We start from the raw sequence: 27,825 nt of genomic DNA, 5'->3' as shown, positions 1-27,825 counted from the left end.
ATAAGGATAAGCGGATCTGCAAAATTAATAATATATGTAGTATAAGTATAAAAAGAATCTCCAAAATTAACGCTTCGGCTTCCTAATACAAAATTTTTATTTAGGATTTTTTTCATACGTTTACTGTTCTGATTAACCATTACCTGACTTGTCTTTGAACCAAATGAAGTGTCTGCGAAAACATTAGTAAATGAAGTCGCCACAGTTGACACTAAATTCACCAATGCCTCAGGTACACATCTGTTGAAAATACTCAGGCTGAAAACCAAATGATATATTGATCAGTTCAAACACCCAACAGGGGAAACATGTTTTTTTACTAAACACTACATTTACCCTTGACATCAGTCATTGGCCTGATAATATTAACTAACTTTGATCAATGATTGTTTGTTTGTTGTTTGTTTGTTGGGGTTTAACGTCCGAGCAGCAATATTTCAGCTATATTCAGACGATTGATCAATGAAACTCAAGAAAATTAGCAAAATTTAAATCAATAGTACATTCTTTGTCATATATTAATTTGTCAATGTGACTTCCCACTAGAGAAAAGTTGAAACACACAGAAACTTTCCTACAATTTTAGAATACCTTCAGAATATAAATATACCTGCAGACAGTTTTACTATGAGAAGAAACTTTGTGGTTCAAACAAAAGAGAAGTAGTTTAAATGTTGCCACTTACTGTTTCGTTATAGGTGGTGTTGGGCACTCTTGGTCATCAGAGGTGTATACTTCTACGTCATCTCTACAAAGTTTGACACCCGTATTGTTTCTATACTCGTCAATGTCTGTCCCGTCATTTAGTGTGAGATTAGGACAACCAGAGACGCATACAGATGTGTATATTGTCTCGTCCAGGACAGGCAATCCCGTGTTAATAATGTTTGTGAAATAGGACTGGTCGAAATAAAACTTCTTCCTGAAACATAACAAAAAGATTTCTTTTGGAGAGAAATTCTACCTACTGTTCAAAATTATAAATTAAAACTGTGTAAATGTAGTGAAGACTTATCGGTTGACGGTGGCGACGGGTAGATTTTTAATCGATTACTTCAATTCAGAAGATATATTCGCAAGCACGACTCAAAATCACCGCATGACAAAACCCATCAGAAATGTGTGATGGCAATTGTTCAAAGTTAGTAGTAAAGGCATTGAAACAGAAATAAGATGTTATATCTTTCAAAACAGATTTTGTACTACAGTTATATATGCAAAGTGAATTAGTGTACATTAAATAACAGTAAAACTGTTATATTGTTTATATTACGTTCTTCCAATCATGTTCCTTCCAGAATAGTTAGCTCCTGGGATCTTTTCGTTGTCACGGTTACATACGTTTCCCCAACTGTCTGTTCCATAAATAAATCTATATGGGTCACCTCTACTAACCCCGTAGTACGATACATAACCCTGTGAAAATGTTACAAAATAAAAAAAAACAGTAAATTAAAAAAAAAATGTGACATTTTCATAATTGTTAATAGTGCGACAGTTATATTCGCAACATTCATGTCAAGTAGATTTTTTTTTCGAAATGACACAAAATCAAATAATTATTGTATATCAGTAATACCTTCGGAAATGCTATTCATATTCATCAAGCTTACCAGCTGATTTTCAGTAGTTATTTTGATAAAACAAAAAATTGGTTTTATGTAAATCTACGGGTTTTTTAACATCTAACACAAAGTTGCTACTTTATTATTTTAAATAATGATGCAGCAAACCATTTTAATTTTTGAACTCGGGGAATGAATAAGTCTTATCAACGTAGTCAAATCATTGCATAGTCTGCAATAACTAGACAATTCAAGCTTTATTTCAGTTACAGACTAGAATCTGATTTTTATCAATTTTAACAGTCATGATCTTACCATTCCAATAACAAAGAAGAAAAATATTATGAGAAATCCAACATCAGTACAGCTTCTGTCAGCTAGTGGTCCATTGTTTAATGATTCTTCTCCAAGTTTTTTCTATATAATGTTCAAATTAAGTTTTATTCGAAAAAAAAGTTATTTTGTAATATTTCTTGATGTTTTCATTATGACTCTAAAATGTTAACTGAATATCTGATACATTAATGGTACTATAAGCAGGGAATGTAAATTCCAGTGGGCATGATCTGATGTGTTCTGTTTTTGTCCAATGATTTTTGTTTTTCGCCGATTGGTTATTTACAAAGATAATTTGCAGACGAAAGTTTTTTTCTGAATTAACTACGATATGCATGGAAATATCACAAGGCAGCGTTTAAAGATTTGTCTTTAGTATGAACAGAAATGAGATCTCGCACTTTCGTTCGTCGTATTAATGGTTAAATGATTAAATGCCACGAATTCACAAACCCCTATACTAAAAAGTCATACTTAATCATTTTGATTGAGATATTTTGACTGAAGTCACATATGTCATTATAAAAACGACGTGTTATCTAGACTTACCCAGAATTCTTTTATAATTGTGTTTTGGTTTTTTTTTTTTTTTGAAATTCAAATGTTCGTGTTTTTATACAATGCGTTCTTTTTATCCGATGGGTAATTGTTTTAGTTCGGTGGTAATCAACGATTCCGAGTGTTGAAAATGACAAGAAAGTATCATTTTTTGTTCCTTGAACACTTCGCACGTCAACTGTATTTTTTTATAAGCTTTTCATTTCGTATATGTATCTGCCCTTGTCAAGGGCGGCGCGATTATGATCATCTGTCCATTTTCTATGGTTTAAAAGAGGCAATGGTAATCGTATTTTAGGGTAGTAAAGTTTGATAATCTTTATGTTTCCTCTTTTGGTAAGGAAGTGTAGAAGATTTATGTCACAATCAATTGTTTACAGAAATGTCTATTGCTGTTACAAGGATAACTATTGGGATGTACTAACGATACCTTACATGTAATTTATGATCATGCACACACATAAACGCTCGCCCTAATGTATATATCCAACAGGTTATCCCAAGAATTTATCTGTGAACTGAAGAGTCGCTTACTCGCTTACTGGCTGACGGGGAAAATTGATAACCTTAGTTGCCCATGAATTATATTCAAAGACAAATTTGAAACAGTTTAAACGTAACACAATTTTTTAGGGAGGACCATGCTATGACAGAATGTAGATTTAACAAGCAGGTATGGTGCACTCGATTGCAAAAGAAAAAAAAATATATAAGGAAACCCGAGGAAAACATGCAATAGAAAAAGGAACGGTAAAAAGCAACAAATGCACCAGTATAACAACTCCAAAATAGTAAATACTATCCGAGGTCACCAAAAAGGTCGTCAACAACTGTATACACACTTTTTAGTAAGTTCCGAAAGGCCCCGACAACAAAGCAACAAAATCTACGGTAACAGAACGGTAACACTACTTCAGAATACCCTAAAAAGTAAAATAAAGACACAAAGAATATACTAATGACCAACAATTCTCCTGACTGCAGACAGGCGCATGTCTGCGGTGGGGTTAAACTAGTTTTATAAGGCCTTAACCAACCCCTTTAATATAAGGTCAAAAATGATTTTACACAAAGAACAAACACACCATAAAATCCACACAACGATACATCTAATTCTCTCCATGGTGCACCTCAACTTAAACTATATAGAAAAATTGCGACTTAAAGAACGCTGGCCGTAACTGAAAGTTAGTTTAGAACACATTAAAGAATAACAATTCCATACAAACTACCAGCACTAGTAGGAAGAGTGAGCCACTATAAATCAAATGGACTGGATTTCGAATAGTATCATCAAGTACTAAATGAGCAATATTTGATGAAGTGCAATACTAAAAACCATGACAAAAATGTTTTGAAACTTACATAAGTTTCTGTGATAGTAACTGTAAGATGTTAAAACAGTTGAGTTCGCAAGTTTAATATGTACATTGCACGTGAATGGCTTCGAGAAATACTAACAACATAGCTATAGTTCGATTTCTAAAAGAAATAAACCAAAGACATTTCGAAATTATTCTTCTTGTCAACTTATTTATTAATTCATTATTCAGAACACATCGGAGAAAACCAAGAACTTCTTCTCAAAGGTGCAGAACTTCGGAAATTCTTTCTTACGTTTATACATCGAAGTAGTCATAAGCAAATGTAATACCAAATTTATCCACTTGGAAAGTAACATGAGTTATGATATAAAATGAAAAACATCATGGACGAAAAACAAGAATCATGGAACAAAAATAGAGCAAAATTAATCATCGTACAAAAACGGTTTATCGAAGAACAACCATGCCCACTATTTATTATATAGTCGGTGCTATAGAGCAATATAGAGCACATAACGTTTTAATACAGTTTTCTGGAAAAAATGGGAGCCGATAAGAAGACCGTTCAGCTTTTTTCATCTCTTCACATTTTCCTGTACAAATTGTAAGATTTGTTTATGCTAAGCTTTATATAATGCGAGTGTCGTTTTCTATATTTCTACCGTACTGTGATTCACAATGATTTGCGCTGGAAATCGGGGAGAGAAAAATTATATTTCCTTGGGGTATGTTTTGTCAAACACATACACAACAAAGAACATAAAGTAATTAAAAAAATCATACATACAAAGTAACAAAAGCAAATGAGCAACTCGGACTCAACTAAATATTGGGAGCATGGACCAGGTGCACCGATAGGGTAAGCATCCTCTGCTTTTCTAAAAACATCCGCAGAGTTTAATATGTCGATAGATTGATATTTCGTGTACATCAGTAATTAGTGCCTCAGTTTACGATGTGAAAGCTAGAAAACGTTTAAATTGGCAAATTTTAATTGACTAACAAAGCTATAAAGACACCACAAGACGAAAACAGTCCACAAAGAAACCAAAAAAATGCATGATAATTCAGTAAAAGTGAGAGTATGGATAAGATCCACCGGTATGGTAAGCATCATCTATTTTCAGAGAAAATCGGTCGAGTTGCTCATGAGATGTTTAAACGAAAGAGAGAAACTACAACAATGTAAACAAACCCAGCGGAGATGGATACACCATAACGATCAATGAGTTTACGGTGCACTTGACCGTAAAACTTGTCCCTTGTTCCATATGACGTATTCTCTTCAGATAATCTTAGTTTCGGGATTTTATACATCGCATCTATCCAAAAAACTTGAGATAAAGGATACTACATACACTATGAAGCCAGTCTAATATCTTGACCTACACTTAGAGATCGATGGTAAAGGAAAACTCATGACCATATATATATAAATTATACAACAAAGGCGACGACCTTTCATGCAGTATACTTTCCTCTCATCTGTGGCGACATCCCTTCAACCTTGGGTATGGAGTTTCATATCAAAACTCATATATCATGCCAGAGATTGCCATAGCTACCCCGGTACGCGAACTTTTTGTACCGTGCTAGACTTCTTACACAAGTAGTTCCTCTCTAGAACAGCTATGTTGCTACAAGATTGAAGTAATCACTACATAAATTTTATAGTCGTAATCATAAACTCACGTATTTACCTCCACCATGAGAACCGAATTGTTCACCGTGTCACAGTTTCCCCCTTCTTTTTCGTCTATCCTGGACTTGAATCGGCTGGTGTTTCTAGAAAAACAGAGGACGCTTACTCTATCGGTGCACCATGCTCCCAGTGTTTAATGGAGTCTGAGTTACTCATTTACTTGGTTTTTTTTTAGTTGTTGTGTGTGTCTGACTTCCCTGTCTGGTCTTTATCTGGAGTACGAATGTACATTCTGTCAGTTTCCGCTTGAACCTTGGTTCCTAGATTATTCTTCCAATATGTATCGCTTATTTGTACGATTTTTAGCAGGGCTTGTAGTATATAGCTTAAGTAGGTCAAAATATGAGGCGGACGTCTCAGTGTCTGAATACAGCTGAAATATTACTGCTCGGGCGTTAAACCCAAACAATCAATCTGAAGTGTCTTTTGCTCAAGTTCTTTAGGTTAGAAGTGATGTAGAATACCGCCGAATCTTGAATTATTTCATGATAGAACGTTATTTATGTAGCAGAAACCGGGATCCTGGTCAAATGTCTTTTTTTTTCAAACCAGATCTGCTTTACTATTGGAGAAACAAATTGGCAAGTAGAGGGACACAATTCGTCATTTTTATACCGACTGTTCATTGGAAGAAATGTCCATTACACTTGGAACAATATGTTGGGAATAAAAAATATAAATAGATAAGGATATTAGGTGTATCTAGAAAAAGATTTTGACTCACTTTTTTTTCAAACAAGTATAATAATATTATATTTGAATCTGGGTGTTTACAGCAACGATGTAACGGTATCTGATTCTAGATTCATCAGCAGATATGGAATTGTAGCAGAAAAGTGTTCCTTGTTGATCGTGAATTGTCAAAGATAATTTGTTCCTTATAACAGAAGTTCAAATGGAACATTTCTTATCGATTATTTTATTGGAAATGCCTTTAGGAACATTTGTTACATTATGTTTATCCTGTTAGAAACAGTTCAACCGAAATATATGCTTAATTTTCACTGCAACGACCAATAAATATAATTTTAACCCGGATATGTACCTGACCATTAAATGGTTTCACTTTTGTTTCGTGTACCTTTTGACAGCAGGGCATCTTAATCCTTAATGGAAACGTGCCGTAAAAATTGCGTGTCAATCAAAATGACGTCACACCCCTTTTTGTAACTTTATTGCCTCCCTTTGCTGAGCTCTCTTATAATTATCATATGATTGTAAACAAAGCTGCGAAATGTTGAAATATGGGTTGATCATTTACAAAATAGCTATCCCTTCGTTGATTTATGTCGTATTATCAACAAAACTGTCGGAAGCAGAAGGTAAACCTCCACACATAGATTTTTGACAAGAAATGTCTATATGGAGCTAGCATCACTCCAACAGGCAACACTATATACACTGTAGTGGGACGCCCTCGCAATTTTGGCTTGCTGTTCGCCTGCTTTGGTCTTCGGCCCAGCACTATCATTTGTACATTGCATGGATCTCCATGGATCAAAATGAACGCACGGCTCACTCTCCGGTTAGGCAAATTTTCATATTGGCGCGTGTCCTTTCACACAGAAAATAAATTGCCAAAGAGTTTGATAAGGGTGAATGAGACATATTTAATAGCACAAGCTTCAACTTAAATATTTGTAATCAACAATTATGATAAATCTTTCTATCAGTACTGTCTAACTCAGTTATACTAAGGTGAAGTTTTCCATTCCCTATAGGCTTGACCATAGGTCCACAGCTCAAGAGAAATTAAAATGACTAGTAGGTGTGGTCATTTTGTTGGTGCCATTAAAAATTTAACCACAAGAACTTAAGACAGTCGTTTTCGTCCGAATCTGTATCATTAAACAATATTTTAGAGCTATTGGGAGTCAACCCATCACTGTTCCAAAAAAGTAAAGCATACTGGATTGCTTTTCTGTGTCAGATAAATGCTGAGGTCGTTAAGACATTGTTGTATAAATTCAAGATCGTTTTCCCCCCTCTCCGATCTTTCTCAAATTTAATTCTACTCTTGTTACTTTCAATATTTTATTAAATGAAAGTTTTCAAATTTTATTCATAAAAAAAACAGTAGAAATCATTCAGCTTATTTGAATCTTATTGATTTTGCAGACGGTGATAATCACGCATTTGACCGATCCAAGATTTTTTTACACATGCGTTTCACTCCCTGACACATTAAACCCCCAGAAATTGCCAATCAAAACATTGTATTACTGTTATGATAAACAAATGCACCAATCATATTGATTTATGACAGATATAGGTGATTAGTAAGCACACGTAGTTGGGAAATACATTGCTGATTTGTAATTTGTGATGCAAATTTCATACATGGCACATGTTAAATGAACACATGGCGCAAGGAAAGTAACAAGTGGCACAGTGCCATGCAGAAAGAGGTCATAGAGAACCTTGATCCTAGTCTAAATTAAGTTTGATGGTCCCAGAAAATATTTTAAGACATTTTGTGTACATGCATAGAAAATTTGCATATGCAAGACCTTAAACTGTTAAAATATATTTGCTGGACCAAAATTGGATCACAATCTCAATGGAACTGGATTTTAAAAGTGCACAGTTTTAAGTTGATTGTTGCAGTATAAAACCAAAGGAAACGAATAAACATGCACTTATTTAAGGATTGAATGTTTCATCTGCATGTAAAAGCGTTGACCTTATCTCATTTTCAATGAAGCGAGTAACACACTTTATGTCTGAAACGTGCAACCAGTCAATGCTTTTACGTGCCCATGAAACATCAAAGCCGAAATATTCAATTCTTATAATTCTATTTTATATGCTCCTCTTATTTTATTTCTATAATATTTTATATATACATAGAAAATAGGCAATACACAGTAATCAATAAAATTACATGTGGTCCACTTTAATAATTGTTGCTGTGGCCTACATGTATATAGTTTGATGATGTCATCATGTGTTTCATCAACTCCTGAAACATTACATGTTAGGCTGATTATCCAATGAGATTAGCCTATGTTAATGAAATGCACAGTGTATGTAATTATGCTCCATATGTAGCCGAATTATTGCAGGGTTTACAAATGAATACAGTGGATTCCGGTTAAGTAGTTCTGCAGCTAAGGATCATGCAAAATGTGATTCATGGTTGAAAAGCCTATATCTTTTTATTTTTTATATTTTGTTTAAAACTAATAATAACAAAACAACTTAATTACAAAAATGAAAATGTGTAGCCTTTTTAACTCACCTTGCCAAAGGCCATGTAATCTATTGCCATCACTTGGCATCTGTCATTGTCATTAACAATTATACAAAACTCTTCATCTCTGAAAATACTGGACTAATTAGAACCAAACTTGGTATGAATATTGCTTGGGGTATCCTGCATAGAACTGATGTGGGGATTTTTGATACATCGAAAAACTTGGCTACTGTTACTAAAAATAGAACATAGGAGTCAGACAGTAGTTTTTTGCATATATCTGAAAAAGCATTAGGTTTAGCCAAATTCTGACTGATTAAAAGTGCTTAGTATGATGAGATCTATCTGTGATCAAATTTCGGATTTTATCCATTAAGCCATGTTGGAGTTGTTGCCTTTTTTCAACGATTTTTGCTATTTTTAATATTATTTCTTTCAAAAATCCTTTCCTCTGACACCACTTGACCAATTGGAACCAAACTTATTTTGAATGCTCCATGGGGTATTGTGCATAGAACAATTATGAGGAATTTTGATTCGTTGAAAGACATGGATGCCATTACTAAAAACAGAACATAGGGGTCAGACAGTTTTTCACATTTATCTTCAAAACTGTTAGGTTTAGCTGGATTCTGACATGGGGTTAAAGTGTTTATCATGATGAGATCTATCTGTGGTCAAAATATGGTGAAAATCTGTTTACCCATGTTGGAGTTATTGCCCATTTTGGACATTTTTTGCTGTTTTTAATGTTATTATTTTAAAAAAATCTTCTCCTCAGAAATTACTTTACAGAATTCAATGAAAGTTGGTATTTTCGTTTTAAAGGGCATCCTTAACAAAATAAACGTTTGGATTTTTGATCTGTTGTAAAGCATGGCCGCTGTTACTAAAAATTGAACATTGGGGTTAGACAGCGGATTTTTGCATATATCTCCAGAACGGTTAGGTTTAACCAAAAATCTGACATGGGTAAAATTACTCAGCATAAAGAGATCTATCTGTGGTCAAATTTTGGTGAAAATTTGTTGACCCATGTTGGAGTTATTGTCCTTTTTGGACGTTTTTTTCTGTTTATGATGTTATTTAATAAATCTTCTCCTCAGAAACTGCTCTACAGAATTCAATAAAAGTTGACATTTTTGTTTTATAGGGTATCCTTAATGAATTGACAGATTATTGATCTCTGAAAAAACATGGCTGCCATTTCTAAAAATAGAACAATGGGGTCAGACAGCAGATTTTTGCATACATTTTCAAATCTGTTAGGTTTAGCCAATAGCTTTCAATTGTTGAAATGATCCTTATTATAAGGCTTACAAATGTGTCCAATGAATCAAATGGAGTCAAAATTGTCTGACAACTCCTTGTTAGAGTTATTGCCCTTAAAAGGCAAAAATTTAACAAGGTGAGCGATTCAGGCTCCTGGGAGCCTTTTGTTAATGTTATTTCTTTCAAAAATCTTCTCCTCTGACATTATTTGATCAATTGGAACCAAACTTGGTATGAATGTTCGTTTGTGTATCCTGCACAGAACTGATGTGGGGATTTTTGATCCATGAAAAAACATGGCTGCTGTTACTAAAAATAGAACATAGGGGTCAGACAGTAGTTTTTTGCTTATATCTGAAAAACTATTAGGTTTAGCCAAATTCTTTCAATAGGTGAAATGATCCTTATTATTAGGACTACAAAAGTTCAGCGATAAAAGTTGTCAGAAGACTCCTTGACAGAGTTATTGCCCTTGAAAGGGGAAAAATGATTTTCTTTTTTTCTTTTTTTTTACAGTTTTCAGTCAATATCTTGAAAACTATGATAGATGAAAAACTTTCAATTGTTGAAATGATCCTTATGATATGTCCTACCAAAGACTTCTTGAGTCAAAATTGTTGGACAACTTCTTGTTAAATTTATTGCCTTTGAAAGCAAAATTCAACCAGGTGAGCGATTCAGGCACCTAGGAGCCTCTTGTTTTAGGTGTATTACATATTACAGAATTTGCATGATTTTTACAAAGACTGCTCCTTAATCGAATAGGCTTTTTGTCGAAAAAAATATGCAGTTAATAGAAATAGTCATTTCAAGGGAAAAGTCATAATGCTTTCAATGTTGAAGTGGGATATATTCTTTTACCAGATGTAATTAGATTTCTGCCATAGTCTCTAGTTAAAAGAAATGTATTAATGCATAGACTTATATTTTTACTGAATTTTATTGACCATGTTAATGTAGCATTCAAACATTTATGATATTAAATCTAAAATGTGTATTTTTTTTTCAGTCCTTTTAGCTGATGTGGAATGGGCCTCTGCAATAAGACTTGTTGAGTACAAAGGTTATAAATCAGCAAGTTTATCAAAATATATTGTACCTGATGGAGCTACGGAAGTTTTGTGGGACATCAGTGCATCAGCCCTTCCTGACTGTCCTCAGAGGGAGGTGTTTATGTAAGTATAAATCTGAACTAAAATGGAATTGGTTGAACTGGCAAGAAATGTTGTACAAATAGCATCTGGGTAAACTAATTGTCAAAGTAAACAAAAATGATGAACGTACCACACTTCACAATAAAAATATCACAATTTTCATTTGTATGAGATGCCAGTATCAGTATTATTAGGATTTTTAACATAAATGGTATTTTTGATGTTATTCTGACTTATTACTGATACTTAAACCAGTTTGTTTTAGTGAACTTCAAAACATACATATGGATCATTTAAGATAAACATAATTGGAAAAAACCTTATCAATCCTTTGTTGCAGTTATACAAAGTTAACTTCCTTTGTTTTGTTGTTACATACTTTGTAGACAAGTTTCTATCATTTAATAATCTTAGATTCAGTGATTTACTATGTCACATCAATTTCTAAGATTTCATTAATGAAAACTATGTGACCTGCTTAAAACAAACAAAAGTAATATATCAGATGGGTAAAAACTAAAGAATCATACCATTTTGTAAATAGGACTATTCATGCATGTAATTATCACTTTTACCAGGGGCATTAGTAAGGTACAAATTAATCTTACAAACTTTACATGTAGCTTTGATATTTATATTTGGTGCCCACATTTTCACTTATTTCAGAATTAGATAGGGTGTGGTTTGCTTAAACAGTAAATACCACATTATCAGTAAGGATATTGAATTGAAAAATTATCAGCATCCAAGAAAATGAATGGGCAATCTAAACCCTTACATGTTACATGTATATGTACTGTTTTAATCATGGCTTACACAGCCAAATGTGCCACATATGACAGTCATATGGTGCTCGATTCATATGATAATCATATGGTAATCATATGAATATCATATGATTCTCATATGAAAATATGGGCTTGAAAACATGATAATCATATGTTTGTGAAAAACATGTGATTATCATATGATAACCATGCAATTATCATATGTTAACTGAAACATATGATTCTCATGTGTGGCACATTTGTCTGTGTAAAAAAAGTGTACTGTTCTGAAATATACCTAAATATCAGCAAAAAAATACCAAAGCGTTTACAATGCGGTAATTCAAATACATCCAAATCCAAAGTGAAGACAGGACATAGAGACTACCGGTATCTACATACTCATTATAGCAAACTAAATATATAATTGATTACATATAAAAACTGAAGATAACGAAAACGAGGCATTACACTTAGAACTAAAGATCTAACAATATGAAGTCAGACAAAATAATGGGAGTGACATCAGGTGCTTGACATGGGGTGCTCCAGAAGGGTAAGCATATCCTGCTTGCCAGTGGCACCCATCATATATCAAGTGAGTTTAATCCAGTAATATTCTGGCAACAATAATGCAATTCCACCACTTGAATCACAAAGGGCTCCCATACAAAAACAATTCACATTTGGGCAATACATTCAATTCATCAAAGTATCTTGATAAAAATAATGTATTGTACCGGTAAATGATGGGGAAATGGTAGAAAAGTATCCAAAATAGACAATGGGGTAATAACTGTATATGAAACAAGACCGGAACATTTGATCTTAGACTTGATATATAATATAGTAATAAATCATGCGAAAAAAATGACAGTGTATCAAGAATTTCAAAGATTTCAAAGGGAGTGGTTTCAACATCTTAATTCGAATAAACTTGATATTGTTTTACAGATATATTAGACATGGAAGTTATCCCCTTGCATCTCCATACAATGAAACATATCCTGAGAGTTTTAATGTAGAGGACAGCCATAAACTCCAACTTACTACAAACAATGTAACATTACCCTATTCTATAAAGAATCCTAAAGCAGGACGATGGTTCCTAGCTGGATTTTTACCAAAGGCAGAACACAAATACACTCAGGCTGTAAGTATTAGATCATGATATCAAAGGTTGCAAACTTTCAAATTCATCTGATTTTTATTTTTTTTTTTGTGGGGGGGTGGGGGGGGCTAAAAAATTGAAAAGCTGTCTGAACCACTAGTTTGGCTTATCATTGAACCAATTTCTGATATTTGAAGATTCATTTTTGTTGTTTACTACTGAAAAGAAGAGTTGGTTTTATTCTTGAACATAATATTTCTGTGAACTTGGCTTAACTGTTTTTTTTGTTCTAAACCCCGCCACATGAAGTGACAAGGTATTATGTGATACCCTCTGTCAAGTTACTTTTCCATCTGTCAATCCCTCTGTTCGTCACTTGATAGTTCCAGATGAACTCTAGAAGATATTTAAGGATTTTTTTTCTAAATTTTGAATAGTTATTAAGTTTAAATACAGATCAAGTTCAAATTTCAGTTTGATCAGATTATTTACTCAAAAAATACAGATCAAGTTCAAATTTCAGTTTGATCAGATTATTTACTAAAAAAAAATGGCCATTTTAAGTTGCTTTACCCCCAAAAATATTATGCATGTTGGAAGGGTATTATTTAATGTCCTATTAGATGCCCTATTTTTTTTTTTAAGTACATATATGCTCATTCCTATGTATTTTATATGTGTACTTCTGTGTACAAACAACTTCTGCTTAAATGTTTTTCATCTTTCAACTTTTAATGTGTATGTTTTGTATAAATGTTTTAACAATAATTGATTAATACAAATATACATACACTTTGTACATGTATTTAGTATAATAAGTACAGCCTCTATTATTTTAAAATGATAATTTGAGAAAAACAACAGAATAATTTTTTTCAGGGTTTAAACAATGACAAATGTGCATATGGAATGGGTGTCCGTGTTATTAGCAAATCTTTAGCTAAAATTGATGAAATTACTGCGGGCAAAACTTATACATTATCTCTTCAGAGCAACAAATCAAAAACTCTCAGGTAAGTTTGCACCAGTATAGTGTCACAGCTGTCTACTTAAAGATATTCTAATGAAACATTCTTCGAAGGTCTTTAGACCATAGTTATGGTAAAACTTTGATGAACTTATGACCAACCTCATAGACCTATGACAGCCTTTCATTTCCAACGTCTTAGATAAGTTTTACGATGTCATTACAGAATTTTTCTCCATATAGACCTCCATTTTATGCAACTTATAGGTTGTGTCTTTTTAAAAATATGAATAAACTAGTCCTATTAGAATAAAAACAAATCACAGAAACTCCATTTTATCATTGTTTTTACTGTGGGCTGGCCATTTATGTCAGTATTTAACCCCTCACTATCGCGCAGGGTAAAATAGTGCAACATAAATGACCAGCCCATTTTAGAATTAGTAATAAAATGGAGTTTCTGTGATTTATTTCTTAAATCACACCATGTATAACACTCTAAATGTGCAATGCTGAACATTGAAATAAATTTTGATACATGTAATGGATGATGTTTAATGGGTCATTCTTTAACATTCTTTTTAAGGAATTTACAGTATTTTATGTTTATTTCATATCTGAATAAAGTCATCTTGTACTATACTTCAAAATTAAATTTATAGCAAGCGCCGCAAAGCGGTGTGAGCTCTACCGTTATTACGTGTACATTCTAAATTTCCCTTTAGGTTCCCCCAATATACTAACGAAAAAAAAGTCATGTCACGGAAGTAACAAAAAGTGACTGTTCTTAAGGAGAAAATTCATTATTTCCTTCATTCAAACAAATAAAAAAAAATAGGTTAAGATTACGTTTCAGTAAAAATAGATTGATCTTTTCTGATAGTTTTCAAGTCTTTTCGAATTTGTTTACTCATTTAAAGAAGTGAATGTTATGTTGATAAAAACTTCGGAAATACCATGTGAATGTAGGTACGTGTATCTCCGCTGTTCCACTGTTGCTATTGTCAAGATTCTAACCAACCTCGGAAAAAAATACAACTCCTATTATTTTATCAAAATGGAAGTATAGCTTTTCTAAGATTGGAAAGGCAATCATTTTCTTGTTTGGAATATTCAGCTCTCGTCTGAATTTTGTTTACATCACATATGTGTAAAATATTCCCACCATCCATGGTGAACTGTAATATTTCCGGTACATGTACAGATTGAGCTGACAAGCCAAAACTAAAATGGATATTGCTAGAGATGCCCTTAAGGGATAAAAAATTGTAAAGAATTGCAAAGTGCTATAAAGTTATTAACCATTTTGAGAGTGAGGGGAAATTGGGGGGTATGGAGTTGGAATTTTGGGGGAAAAATTGTTCAAGTTATTCATTTTTTGAAAAAAACTCCGCCATTAATTAGCAAGACATATTTTCAAATAGAAATATTGATTTTGCTTGCTGGTTAAATATAAATAAAAATATTGCACTTGCGAAGCAAAATTTTCAACTGAGTGGCCCCCCCCCCACCTTTGTAATGTCCATTATAATTTTTACGAGTCTTGCACAGACGGTACATATATATAGTAAAGCTCAAGGTGCTCGCAGATTTAGGCAATGCCTACCCCATATTAAATGATTTTTTTTCTTTATAGGTTAATAGTTCCAGAAGGAACAATATCATACACAGTGTTAGTAGCTGGTTGTTCTAGAGAAACATCTAATTCCACTTCCTGTCCTCTAATGATGACAACATCCTCACACCATCTTCCAAGCATTCCATCTAGTCCTTACATGAATTGTTCCTCAGAAAACTGTGCCCTGGAGTACAATTCTCCTGTCATCAAAGAATGGAATTACATTACAGTTACAACACACTCCCTTTCAAATGTCACAGAGATACAGTTTAATTTAGAAGTCAACACTCAGAGTAAGTTACTAAAATCTGAATTTTATGTTAGTTGTTATAATTGCTAAAAAAGTTATCCTTTTTGTGTCAGTTTAAATTTTATATTCATTGTACCAGTAGCCTTTAGCATTAAATTGTATATTAAGGTGAAATCTTCATTTTCTGTCTCACAGGCTGTTGTTTTACTGTAATTAATCCATTCACAACATGATACTTATCTGTGTAAGTTATAAATTCAAAAATTATTTCAAAATATGTTACTGACTCAAAATCACATTAATCAAACTCACACTAACAAAATTTTTAACAGAAAAGATGCTGATGATTTCTTGATATCACTGAAACTGAACTGTCAAATTTTCTTCTAAAATTACAAAATCACTATGATTATTGCACACAATATTTTCTTAATTTACCACACATGTTAGTAGGATCAACTTTAAATTAATTATCCTCCAAATGTATATTTAGTTTGTAAGTTTAAACTTTCTTTTTTTAATAATTTTCAGATTGTTTGATGAATCAGTATGTATTTACTGAACTGATTGATCCAGTAGAAGAAGATGAAAATAAGACAAAAATAGTTAAATATAGAACTAAACCAGCTCCACCTATTGCCAACAACACATGTGTATTACTTCAACAAATGGGAAGATTTGACGTGATGAATGAAGACTTTGTTTCTGTGTTTATATTTCCTGATCCTTACTTTTACCCATGGCCAAACATGAGGTTGTTTTGTCCAGACCACCAGGTCTTATTAACCTACTTTGATCTGTCAAGTGAGAGAGACTCTGGTGGAACTTTGAAGATAGTTTTCTCTACCTCTAATTTGTACTTGGTAGGTGCTTTGAATTATGATGTTCAGATAAAATAATCATGCTTTAAATAATGAAGCCATCAGGAATAGAATAGGTCTATGTTTGTTATAAAGCTTTTGTTAATAAACCAATCAAAATGGGTCTTAGCTTTACTTAACTTAGCATGCACAAATACCACTATATACTGTATAGGCCATATTTTAGTTTGGTGAAATAGTGCTGATCAGGAGATCAGTGTAGTGAGAACAAGTTATTTTTTTTCTTCAATATTTTAACATTGACTCTATCCTAGTTGTATTGTTGTGATTTAAAGTTATAATTGATATTAATATTTTGTTAACAGATTCACACCCAGTATGCTTCTGTTGTGTTGTGCCTCATGAAATATTCCATCCCATCATTATCAACTGTAGATGAATGTTCAGAAGGGGTACGTTTGTTTATCAACACAACATCACCATCAAACTCTGTGTCTCATGTGTACATTCCATATCCGACAGGTGGCAGGTGGTATCTTGGAATGAAGAGTAAATGTTATGATAAGAGTGGGTAAGATACTTGCAATCAGCTAAAGGCCTTAAAATATTGTGTATTAGGAAAATAATTCTGTGAATTTAAACTGATTTTGCTAGATATTTGCTCAGACACTTGTCTAAGAAAAAATCAACCGTATATACATCACCTTTCATATAGCCTTATAGGGTTTGGTTTATGTATGGATGATTTTTTTAGACAAATACCTGTGGATTATTGACATTCAGTTAGTCAATGGAATCACATGATTAATAATATTATTATTAATGTTTAAATACAGGTTTACCTGAGATTCATACAAGTTTTCAAAGAAAAAAAATACATATTTGTCCACAGAGAATTATAAAAGTCAATGATTACTGTTTGTAACCAATGTACTCTTTAAAAACAAAAATGGTGGCATTATTATTGGATTTTCTTGAAAGAAAAAAATAATTAGATTTAGTTTAAACAAATCAAACATAAGTACTAAGTTTTTTAGGGTTTTCAATAAAAAAATGTATAAAAATCTCAGACTCATAACTCTTGAGCAATTTGAAGGTTAAATCTATTAAGAAATTTAAAAGGCGTCGAGTATACCTGTAGTTGTATAGATTGATATATAATGTTTGAAGTTAGGATAATATGCTCATATTAAAAAAGTTACATGAAAAGGATTAATTGTCAGTAGTAGTTCATTAGGTTATTCAATCAGGATCTACTCTCAAGTTTACTATTTTACTCACTGTAACTCACTTATTGAAAAAACTGTTACCACTAGACCACCAAAGCTGGCAGATAAATGAGGAAAATATATAATATTTATGTTCTTATATTTATCAGATTAATTTGTTTTGTAGTCAGCTTGAGAGATGTATGAAGCCACCTATAGTATCAGTACAGGTGTATATAACAAGATGTGTAGACAACAAATGTGGAAATAAAGGAAACTGTGAAGAGTTTATTTCTGGGATGCTACTGTTTAGTGCTTGTGACTGTTTGTCTAGTATGTTCTTAATTTAAAGCAGGTTTTGAGGCAGTTATGAAGTTGCAACCAGAGATGTAAAACTTTGGAAGTAATTCATGGATGTCTTTTAGCTATTTGTATTTCAGAAAGAAATTTTCTTTGAGTTGGTAATTAAAGACCAAGGAAGAATAAGTATTTCACAAGATTAAACATAATTTTTGATGATTTAGACTTTAATATGCGTGATCATTACAATTCAGAGAAAGTGGGTTGTGTTGAAAGTCTGTAAATTTGGAGGATGCTTGAATAAATTAATAGGGGGGAAGTAATTGTAGTTACAGGAAAATAAAGCAAGTATTTTTTTAAAGGGAATATAAAGATTAAGATAATTAAATTGTTGTTTATTTTTACACTTTACATACATTAGAATATCACATTTATTTTTTGTGAATTAGCAATTAGTTTGCCTGTATGATCATTGCACTACTTTTGTAGTGGGGTAGAGATGTTAGGGGGTTCAACTGTTTCCAGTAAATATGTGTTTCCCTTCCAGATTGGAGAGGTTATGGCTGTACAGATGGATCTGAGGCTGAATCAGATGGTGTACTTCTCAGTACAATGCTACTACTAACACTTAGTAATGCTTTCTTCATCCCAGGAATATTGTTTTCCATCAAAAGGAGGATGTTTGTAGAAGGATTGGTTTATGTTTTTACTATGTTCTTTTCTACAGTTAGTATCACAGTCCTGCCAAGCACCCCTTTTTAGCAGAATTTCATTTTATAAAATGTAGATTTTACTGGTAGTGAGCCAGTTTTTTTCTATTTAATTTTATTTTTTGTTATATAATGATATTGCCCTATTGTCATTGGTGTCCAATTACTTTAGTTTGTTTACGATAACTTGAGTAAATATATCTGATCTTTTTGAAATTTTACCACATTGTTTCCATGAAAGAGAGCCCTATAGTTTTTGGAGGTTTTTGCCCCTCCCTTTTTGGAAAAAAGGGACTAAAAAGGGAAAATTGTCTTTATCATTAGACTTGATAGGAAAAACTTAATGTTGATCCAATTTTAATTATTCAGATGTAAATATGTTCCTTTCAAAGAAATTTAAAGAGTACGCTTATCTTTAATTTGTTGGAGTTAAAGGGGTACACAATTGGGATATTTTTTTTTGGTCAGATTTCAATTTTTTATTAGTTTATGTGATGTGAATTTTTTTAACATCTGTATGCAATAACCAGAATATATTCCAAACAGTTTTCCTATTATTTCACATTCAGATATTCTTTATATCTTTTTAACATTTTTTGCAGTTTTACCATGCCTGTGATGTCAATAATGTGAAGTATACCTTCTGTATGATGGACTATGATGTTCTGAGTTTCTGTGACTTTTATGGCTCTATTTTATCCTTCTGGGTGACCTTGTTAGCAATGTCAAGGTTAAATGATACAATAAGATCAATATTCCACATGCTTGGAGCCTTGTGTGTGGCATTAGGTGTAGAGCACAATAAACATGGACTCTGGGTGTTTGTTATACCTGCCATTACTGGAGTTATCATAATGTCTATATCATGGGTAAGTTAATTAGTGTTTTCAACAAGCTCAGTGCACTCATTAAATCAATGCTTTCTTTGGCACGTGATTTTACATTGGTTTTTCCCTCTTTCCAATGAAACGCTTTTCTTTGTAAGAATCGGGCAGTGGGTGAAAAAAAAGCAAACAATTTCTATGAAATCTTGTTCAAAGTGTTATCTGATATGCAGAAATGGCTTTCAAGAAATCAGTAATTAAGTGTATAAATTATATGAAATGCATGGCAGTATCACCATTATCACCATTATCACCATCAAAGGGAGAAAAATCATTTTTTCAGTGTCATTCTGTTGTAACTTCCAACTGTCTTTTTCTGCATCCTCTGACTCTTCTATGACAAACCAAATGTCAAGTCATCTTCTATGTGCCCACATCATCAAATTTGTGTGTTTTTTCTGAGCATGATTTATTATTTTTAAATTTGCCTGACTTGTACAGATAACAATACTTAATTCAATTATTATGATTGATTTGAAACTGGAATTATATTGAGGACATCCTATAAACAGTATAGCTTAGAACTGTCCAGATTTGTTAGTTATCATTTCAAGGTCGGAATGCTTTTGTATACCAACATTTCATTTCAGAATTACTGAATTTATCTATTGCTCATTGAGCAGCTGTTTATCTATATTTACGAGAATTTAATCCATTTTAAAAAGTAAACTGTTTCCTCTAGCTTTTGATGCGGTTTTATATTTTGTACTTAAAGGTTGTACAATGTCGAAAGCGAAAGGGATGTTACCCATCAAAATGGCGCTATGTGAAGTTTATATTACCAGGAGTTTTACTAGCTGGGACAGGACTTATTATTTTTGCATTCCTAGAGACAGATGAGAACTATAAATACACCCACAGTGCCTGGCATGTTGTCATAGCTCTCAGTATAGTGTTCTTACTGCCATCACGTAAAAACTTACAAGGTATGGATATCCAATCAGAGGACGCTATTACCTCAGGTACTGGCAATGTACAGGTTTTGGAAGATGGCTCCCACTCTTTAGTTAACACTTCTAATGACAGTTGATAGTTATCACTCTTTAGTTATACTAAGTTCATACCTATGAGCTAATTCAGGCTATTTATCATTAAACATTAATATATTGTAAATTCATGTTTACTTTTTGGAATTTTTACATTATGTCACATTTTATATATTTACCTCTAGTCAAATGGTATTTATTGTCTGTATTATGGTTGTACTAGCTTTATTGTCATTAAAATTAAGTTTTTGTGAAGGTTTACAACTCTAAATGTAAATTTATTAGGATTTACTTTTATTAAATGTTTTCTATATATCTTCATTGAAATGATATTGTTGTCTTCTTTACATCCACATACATGTACTTATTCTTTTTTGTGAAATTAAGAAAGTAAGGTAGAATAGATAGAAAAGATTTCCAAATAATTGTTACTTTATCAGTTAAGAAGTGGATTGTTCTGATTTGATCCATAACTGAGTTGACAGCCACGACTAACAATCTGTAATCACCCTCAGTAATGATTGCTGTTCATCAGTTTAACTTTTAATTTGATGTAGTTTGAATTAGCTCAAGTATATCTTTTATTTTGTTTGTTTCATCAATATTGGTTTCTTTTTCCCTTTAGCTTTTATTTAACAAACCAGTTTATTTTTCCCTGTGTCTTTTTTTTGAAGAGTTATGATTCAACCTCTGAATTTCAACTTACATTGAGAAATTCTTGTTGATTTATTTTGAAATTTTCTATTATACAGCAGCAAGTGAAATTGGAATAAGCTAAATATTTGATTTAATGAATAAATTATCTGTTTTTTTTGGTTTCCAGTCATTTCAATTATTTAAAGTTTCTATTTATATAGTAACAAATGATATGATCCAATAAACAACCACTTCTGTATATTTATTTATTCTAGGCCATTTAATGCTCAGGGAATAATGATAAATACATGAATGTAAAAAAAAAAAAAAAAAAAAAGATTCAATTTACTTCTTCAATTATCTAGCCTATTGTTATATTCTGCATGGTTTTAAGTTCTGATAGGATTTTAGTAAATTGCATGCCAAGAAAATTTGTACTTTAACATGTATTTATTATTTATTTAAATATATATAATATTATTATTACTAACAATTGATACTTTCTGTCTGAGATATATTTCTGGCTTCATATAATGCTGTCACTCCTGAACTTTGCATGTACACCCAAAATTTGGTGGTATTATTTATTCTTAGAAGCATATTATGATTTATTTTTAGGGGATTTTTATATGTCATATCTATATAATGAGAAATAGATGCTTATTTATGATCTAGATATGTATATGCACATTGTCTTTGGTAACCTACACCTTATTTTTAGCTCACCCAGCCAATGCCATGTGAGATGTTGCAATCACTTGGCGTCTGTCATCGTTGTCATTGTTGACAATTTTTCAAAACTCTTCTCCCCTGACACTACTTGACCAATTAGAACTAAACTTCGTTTTAATGTTTCTTTGAGTATCCTGCATAGAACTGATGTGGAAATTTTTTATCCATCGAAAAACATGGCCACCGTTACTAAAAATAGAACATATGGGTCATACAGTAGTTTTTCACATATATCTCCAAAAGCATTAGGTTTACCTAAATTCTGTTCAAGTAAAAGTGTTCAGTTTGATTTGATCTATCTGCTGTCAGATTTTCATTATAATCCGTTTAGTTATGTTGGAGTAATTGCCCTTTTTCAAGGTTTTTTGCTATTTTTAATGTTATTTCTTTAAAAAAATCTTCTCCTCTGAACCTACTTGACCAATTGAAATTAAAATTGGTACAAATGTTCCTAGGGGTATCCTGCAGCGAACCAGTGCAGGGATTTTTGATCTGTTAAAAAACATGGCTGCCGTTAATAAAAATAGAACATAGAGGTCAGACAGTAGTTTTTTTCATATATCTCCAAAACTGTTAGGTTTAGTCAAATTCTTTCAATAGCTATACAGTTTTCAGTCAATATCTTGAAAACTATGATAGATAGAAAGAAACTTTCAGGTGCTGAATTGATCCTACCAAATTCTTCTTGAGTCAAAATTTTTGAACAACTTCTTGTTAGGTGTATTGCCCTTGAAAGGCAAAATTGAACCAGGTGAGTGATTCAGGCTCCTGGAAGACTCTTGTTAATTGGCCACTGTCATTTTTAATTTTCTTAAAAAAATTAATTGTAGCACACAAAAATAGTGGGAAGGTTTCTTCCAAACTCTAATATCTTTAATCCAATCAGAAAAAAATTATTTTCAGAAATGATACAATAAATCAGAACAATGCCAAAGGATGATTTGTAATACTGCTGTATTTTCTTTATCACAATAATCAAGGTCAAGTACATTAGTAAATGTAGGAATTTTTTGGAATAAAAATGGCTACTATATCGTCACAATTCATTTGACCATAAAAATTTCTACATTCAATATTACAACTGGCTCAACAAAATTGATATGAATATATCCTATAACCTTATGAAACCTTTAAGATATATCTTTTAATCATAATCATTACCTTTCTTCTCATAACCAAATCCTTCATCATATGCAAAAGTAAATCAACAAATTGATACACTATTGGCTTAAATGTTGTTACAAGAGGAATTGATTAATTGTTATTGATATACCTCATGTCTTTGATACAGTTTAGATAAGGCTAGACATTGTATTTCCATCAGTATTGAAGTTCACATCCTTCCAATTTCTTGGCTTAACAAATTTTGTTATAAATGAAATTTAGTGTAGTGTTTATTGAATAGCTTTAAGTCTTGCCAAATGTGTTTGATAAGTAGCATTTGTAGTATTTTGTTATACTGTGTTTCTACAGGATGTTTCTAGTAATAAAACTAACTGATCATGTTTCTTGTATTACCTTCCACTAGCCAGTCAAATCTGCTATATAGGTCATGTCTAACCAAAACCATCCATTGGCCAGTCAAGTTTGCTATATAGGTCATCTCTAACCTAAACCATCCACTAGCCAGTCAAATCTGCTATATAGGTCATCTCTAACCAAAACCATCCATTAGCCTGTCAAACCTGCTATATAGGTCATCTCTAACCAAAACCATCCATTAGCCTGTCAAACCTGCTATATAGGTCATCTCTAACCAAAACCATCCTCTAGCCAGTCAAATCTGCTATATAGGTCATGTCTAACCAAAACCATCCACTAGCCAGTCAAATTTGCTATATAGGTCATGTCTAACCAAAACCATCCATTAACCAGTCAAATCTGCTATATAGGTCATCTCTAACCAAAACCATCCACTAGCCACTCAAATCTGCTATATAGGTCATCTCTTAACCAAAAACCATCCATTAGCCTGTCAAATCTGCTATAAGGTAATCTCTAACCAAAACCATCCACTAGCCAGTCAAATCTGCTACATAGGTCATCTCTAACCAAAACCATCCATTAGCCTGTCAAATCTGCTATATAGGTCTCTCTAACCAAAACCACCCATTAGCCTGTCAAATCTGCTATATAGGTCATCTCTAACCAAAACCATCCATTAGCCTGTCAGATCTGCTATATAGGTCATCTCTAACCAAAACCATCCATTAGCCTGTCAGATCTGCTATATAGGTCATCTCTATTCAACCAAAATACTGTTGGATTTGTTGATATGCTTCTTTACCAGTGAATGCAGGTCTAGTAGCTGCTCTACTCTGTCTATGATGTTCAGGGGTTACCAACTTCATGTAATATGTAGCTGAAAAAGAACTTCACCCAAGGTTTTTATTCATATTGAAGATGTACACATCCTGTTAAGGAGAAGTTTTCATATTTTTTACCTACATTTTTAGCAAATTGAATTAAACCATTTTTTGTGACCTTACAATGTGGAATGTACCTACTTTGTGTAGTCTAACTCAAAAAGCATTGAACCAATATTATTTAAACTTTGCACATTTTTAATAAACACATTGAGTATGTGCATTTCTATAAAAAGAGAATTTGACTTTTTTTTTTCTACTCTTTTAATCTTGTTCGACCTAGCATTTTTTGCCACTTTATGTTGTGGATAGCACTTCTGTCTAGGTCTTAATGAATTATCATATAAGGTGAATTTTTACAGGTTTAACTATAGGTGATGACTGACCAGGTATATAGAAAAATGACTGCAATTTATTCCCCAACTTGAAAAACAGAAGGTATATAGTACATTGTAATCATGCTGTCTGTCCAACCATCTGTCCCCTGTTTCAATCTGCTCTTCCACTGAATTGAATTTTATCTTTATAACATGTTTCTATTGTGCCCTTCTATTTTGAGTTTCCATCTGATTGACATTTAGGATTTCCTAATACAAATCTTCATTCTTTTGTACCTTGTAAATGCTTAACTATTAAGTGGAAATAGTTGAAACTATGAAAGACTGAACGTCATAAGTAGATGTGCATGAAGTAAGATAAGTTTATCCAGAAACTATAAAAAGCAGATTATTCAACATCAAAGTTTTACATATTGCAAGGAGGGTATCGCCGAGTAAACTCACTCAGATCTTATCTTATCTTCCCATGTTCCATAACAAAATCAAATGGTCACCGCCTTTTACTACACCACACAAGTTGTGGGGGTGAAATTTTTTACCTGTGTGTCTGTCAGAACATGTTATCTAGATCCTCCATTGTTTACAGATTCCTTACAATTGGTGACTATAAAAGTTGGATGGGATAAATTTTTGCGGAAGTCAATGAAGAGGAACCACTTTTTTTGGGAGGGGTTAATACATGTAGTTAAAAAATTTAATGATTTGACTTGTCACTTAGAAAACACCTCTGATTTTTTTCAGATTTCCTTTAAACTTTGGTGAAAGGTAGTAGCTATAAAAGCTTTGTTGGGATTGATTTTAACAAAATTTAGGTAAAAGGACTGAATTTTTAATTCCAGTTAAAAGGTTTCAATTTTTGTCATCCCCAATGTTTGTGACTTTTAGATGATACCATGAGAACAGATAAATAATTCTCTAGTACTACAAAAAAAGATCAGGGATGATTTTCTGCACATTCTCATTTTTAGTTCTCCAGTGATGTAGTTTAAAATCTTTTGCGCACCCCTTTTTTTATTGTTTTTATACTTAATTGCATATCTAGATACAAATGTCCCATTAAAAACTATTTTTACAATCATTAGTAAAGTGAGGATTTAGAAAGGTTAACAATACCATGACCAAACATTAAAAAATGGAAGCTGAAACTCTTAAGCATTAATTTACAGTCCATAGCCTCTTATTAATTGAAAAATCATATTTTATACAGATGGTTATAATCTAGTACCGCCTGAACCTGAACGTGTTGAGGCTGTCAGTATGATGCCAGCTGATGGACGGGTTGAAGATTCTGATGATGAATGTATTCTACAACCAAATGGTATCCAATCTCGGACAGACTGGAACATTATTTTATGATGATGAAATTTCTAGTGGTCGAGAGACATCTTAGTACTTTATGTGGTTGTTCCATGTTACCAGTTTATGATCAATCAGAATAATAAAAGACTAAGAGTACTATAACGTGATGAACTTAAGTAATGGTTGTCATGTTTGAAATACGTAAGATGACCTCAAAAGTCTTCATAAGGTCATTCATATGTTGCATAGAAAAAGTTCTTTTGACAAAATAAAGCAATATTTGTGTTGGTCATATGTAATACTAGTTCTGAGTGTTGTTAAATATCATTACTTGATTGTAATCATGCAGGTGATAAAAACAGGTCCATTGTTGTCAAAACTCATACAATGATAGCTATCGAATTAATTTGTTGGCAAAAATAAATATACATGTAATCTGTTTTGCAATACAGTGTAATATTGTAAGTTTGAGAACTTTAACATTGCTTTTGAAAGGACAAAAATAAATACAGAACTTACTGACTTTAAATTACAAATAAAAATTGTGTGATATCTAATACCGATCAAGTGAATTTTATCAGTATATCATATACATGATGGGACTCTTTATTGTTATTGTCATGTACTTGATCACAATATTTTATATCAATCAAAAATCATAGTTTGAGTTTTTATTTTTAGTTTATCTTCCAACTATCTTTGATATTAAATGGATTTCAGTTTGGTTGGACCTTGATACTGAAAACTTCAATTTACATCTTTTGGAATAATAAAAAAACAGAGAGACATTTTACAAAAAAATATTTTTCTCATTTCATTACTCCCATGAAAAAAATTCTCTCAAGGCTACAGTTTTCATTTTATTGTTCTACAAAATATTTAGATTTAATATTAAACATTAACTTATTTTTCTTTATCTGTAAATGTTCATCCCTTTTTGTACAATTTTGAAAATATTTTAACCATATTTTTGGGTTTGAAATAATCTTTACTCCATTGAAAGTAATTTTATACATGAATCTCAAACATTTTCCTTGTATCTCATATCAATAAAAGTGCTATATGATTGCCATATGTAATCAAAATACCTCTCTAAAATGACTTTTACATTTTAATTGTGTTCTTAATTATCAAATAGTGCAACTTTTTGTTTTATTTTTTATAGTACTGTAAATTCAGAAATCATTGGGTGCATTAACACAATTTTGTCATTTAAGTAAAATTGTGATTTAAAAAAAATTAGGCTATAAATGATACAGTGTGAGTTAAAATTATTGCAACTTGAAGTCAGTCACATTTTTGACAATGATAAATTTTGAATTTACAGTAGTTCTACCCACCATATGTTCATAGTTGTTTTATTATTTTGATGCATTCAATTGTTAGGTTTTTATACTTTGTTTTATTGAATAAGATAATTGATTTTTTAACATTCATTTTTTTTTATTGTTAATTTGGTTTTTATTTCCTATTATTTCAGTTTACTTGTCTATAGTTGAGAATTTTGGTTTTATTTCCTATTATTTTAGTTTACTTGTCTATAGTTGAGACTTTTGGCTTCAATTTATTTATAAAAAATCTCAAAACAATCAAAACAAATGTGAATAAAGTCTGGATTCTTATTGGTATTTATATAACACATATCCATACAAAGTTACTGTAATTTAATTATTATATTGTGTTGTTGTTAATGATAAAAAGCATAATAAAGTTAAAACTCCTAA

The 27,825-nt window shown here is 32.0% G+C and overlaps 2 protein-coding genes across 9 annotated transcripts in view; one reads left to right on the top strand and one right to left on the bottom strand.

Annotated features, from left to right (window-relative positions):
• The window catches only part of LOC148629820 (choline transporter-like protein 1), a 21,551-nt gene extending 14,877 nt beyond the window's left edge, over positions 1-6,674 (bottom strand). Inside the window, exons 1-6 of one of the 8 annotated variants that reach the window (XR_015917807.1) lie at positions 6,532-6,625; positions 5,485-5,569; positions 1,881-1,982; positions 1,274-1,416; positions 686-922; positions 144-258 (exon numbers count right to left, since the gene is read on the bottom strand). Coding sequence is in view for 7 of the 8 variants with exons in the window: in XM_088557674.1 (XP_088413800.1) it covers positions 144-258; positions 686-922; positions 1,274-1,416; positions 1,881-1,982; positions 5,485-5,569; positions 6,532-6,539 (690 nt within the window). In the remaining variant the exon portion in view is untranslated. Of the gene's footprint in view, positions 1-143; positions 259-685; positions 923-1,273; positions 1,417-1,880; positions 1,983-5,242; positions 5,422-5,476; positions 5,570-6,531 lie in introns of those variants that run through there. The other 7 variants (XM_088557711.1, XM_088557719.1, XM_088557674.1 and 4 more) reach the window with 7 other exon arrangements.
• LOC148629819 (post-GPI attachment to proteins factor 6-like) lies at positions 6,664-27,825 on the top strand. Its single transcript, XM_088557666.1, has 12 exons — positions 6,664-6,808; positions 10,964-11,129; positions 12,830-13,028; positions 13,866-13,999; positions 15,590-15,864; positions 16,353-16,684; positions 17,008-17,213; positions 18,038-18,183; positions 18,698-18,876; positions 19,463-19,729; positions 20,460-20,670; positions 26,010-27,825. Exons 1-12 carry the CDS (start codon positions 6,721-6,723, stop codon positions 26,156-26,158), a joined length of 2,352 nt encoding a protein of 783 aa, XP_088413792.1. The 5' UTR covers positions 6,664-6,720; the 3' UTR covers positions 26,159-27,825.

This window comes from Perna viridis, chromosome 1 (assembly GCF_037379345.1).
Source record: "Perna viridis isolate PV_CMFRI_1.1 ecotype Kerala chromosome 1, ASM3737934v1, whole genome shotgun sequence".
NCBI classification, from domain to species: domain Eukaryota; kingdom Metazoa; phylum Mollusca; class Bivalvia; order Mytilida; family Mytilidae; genus Perna; species Perna viridis.
This window is presented reverse-complemented; position numbering and strand designations above follow the sequence as displayed.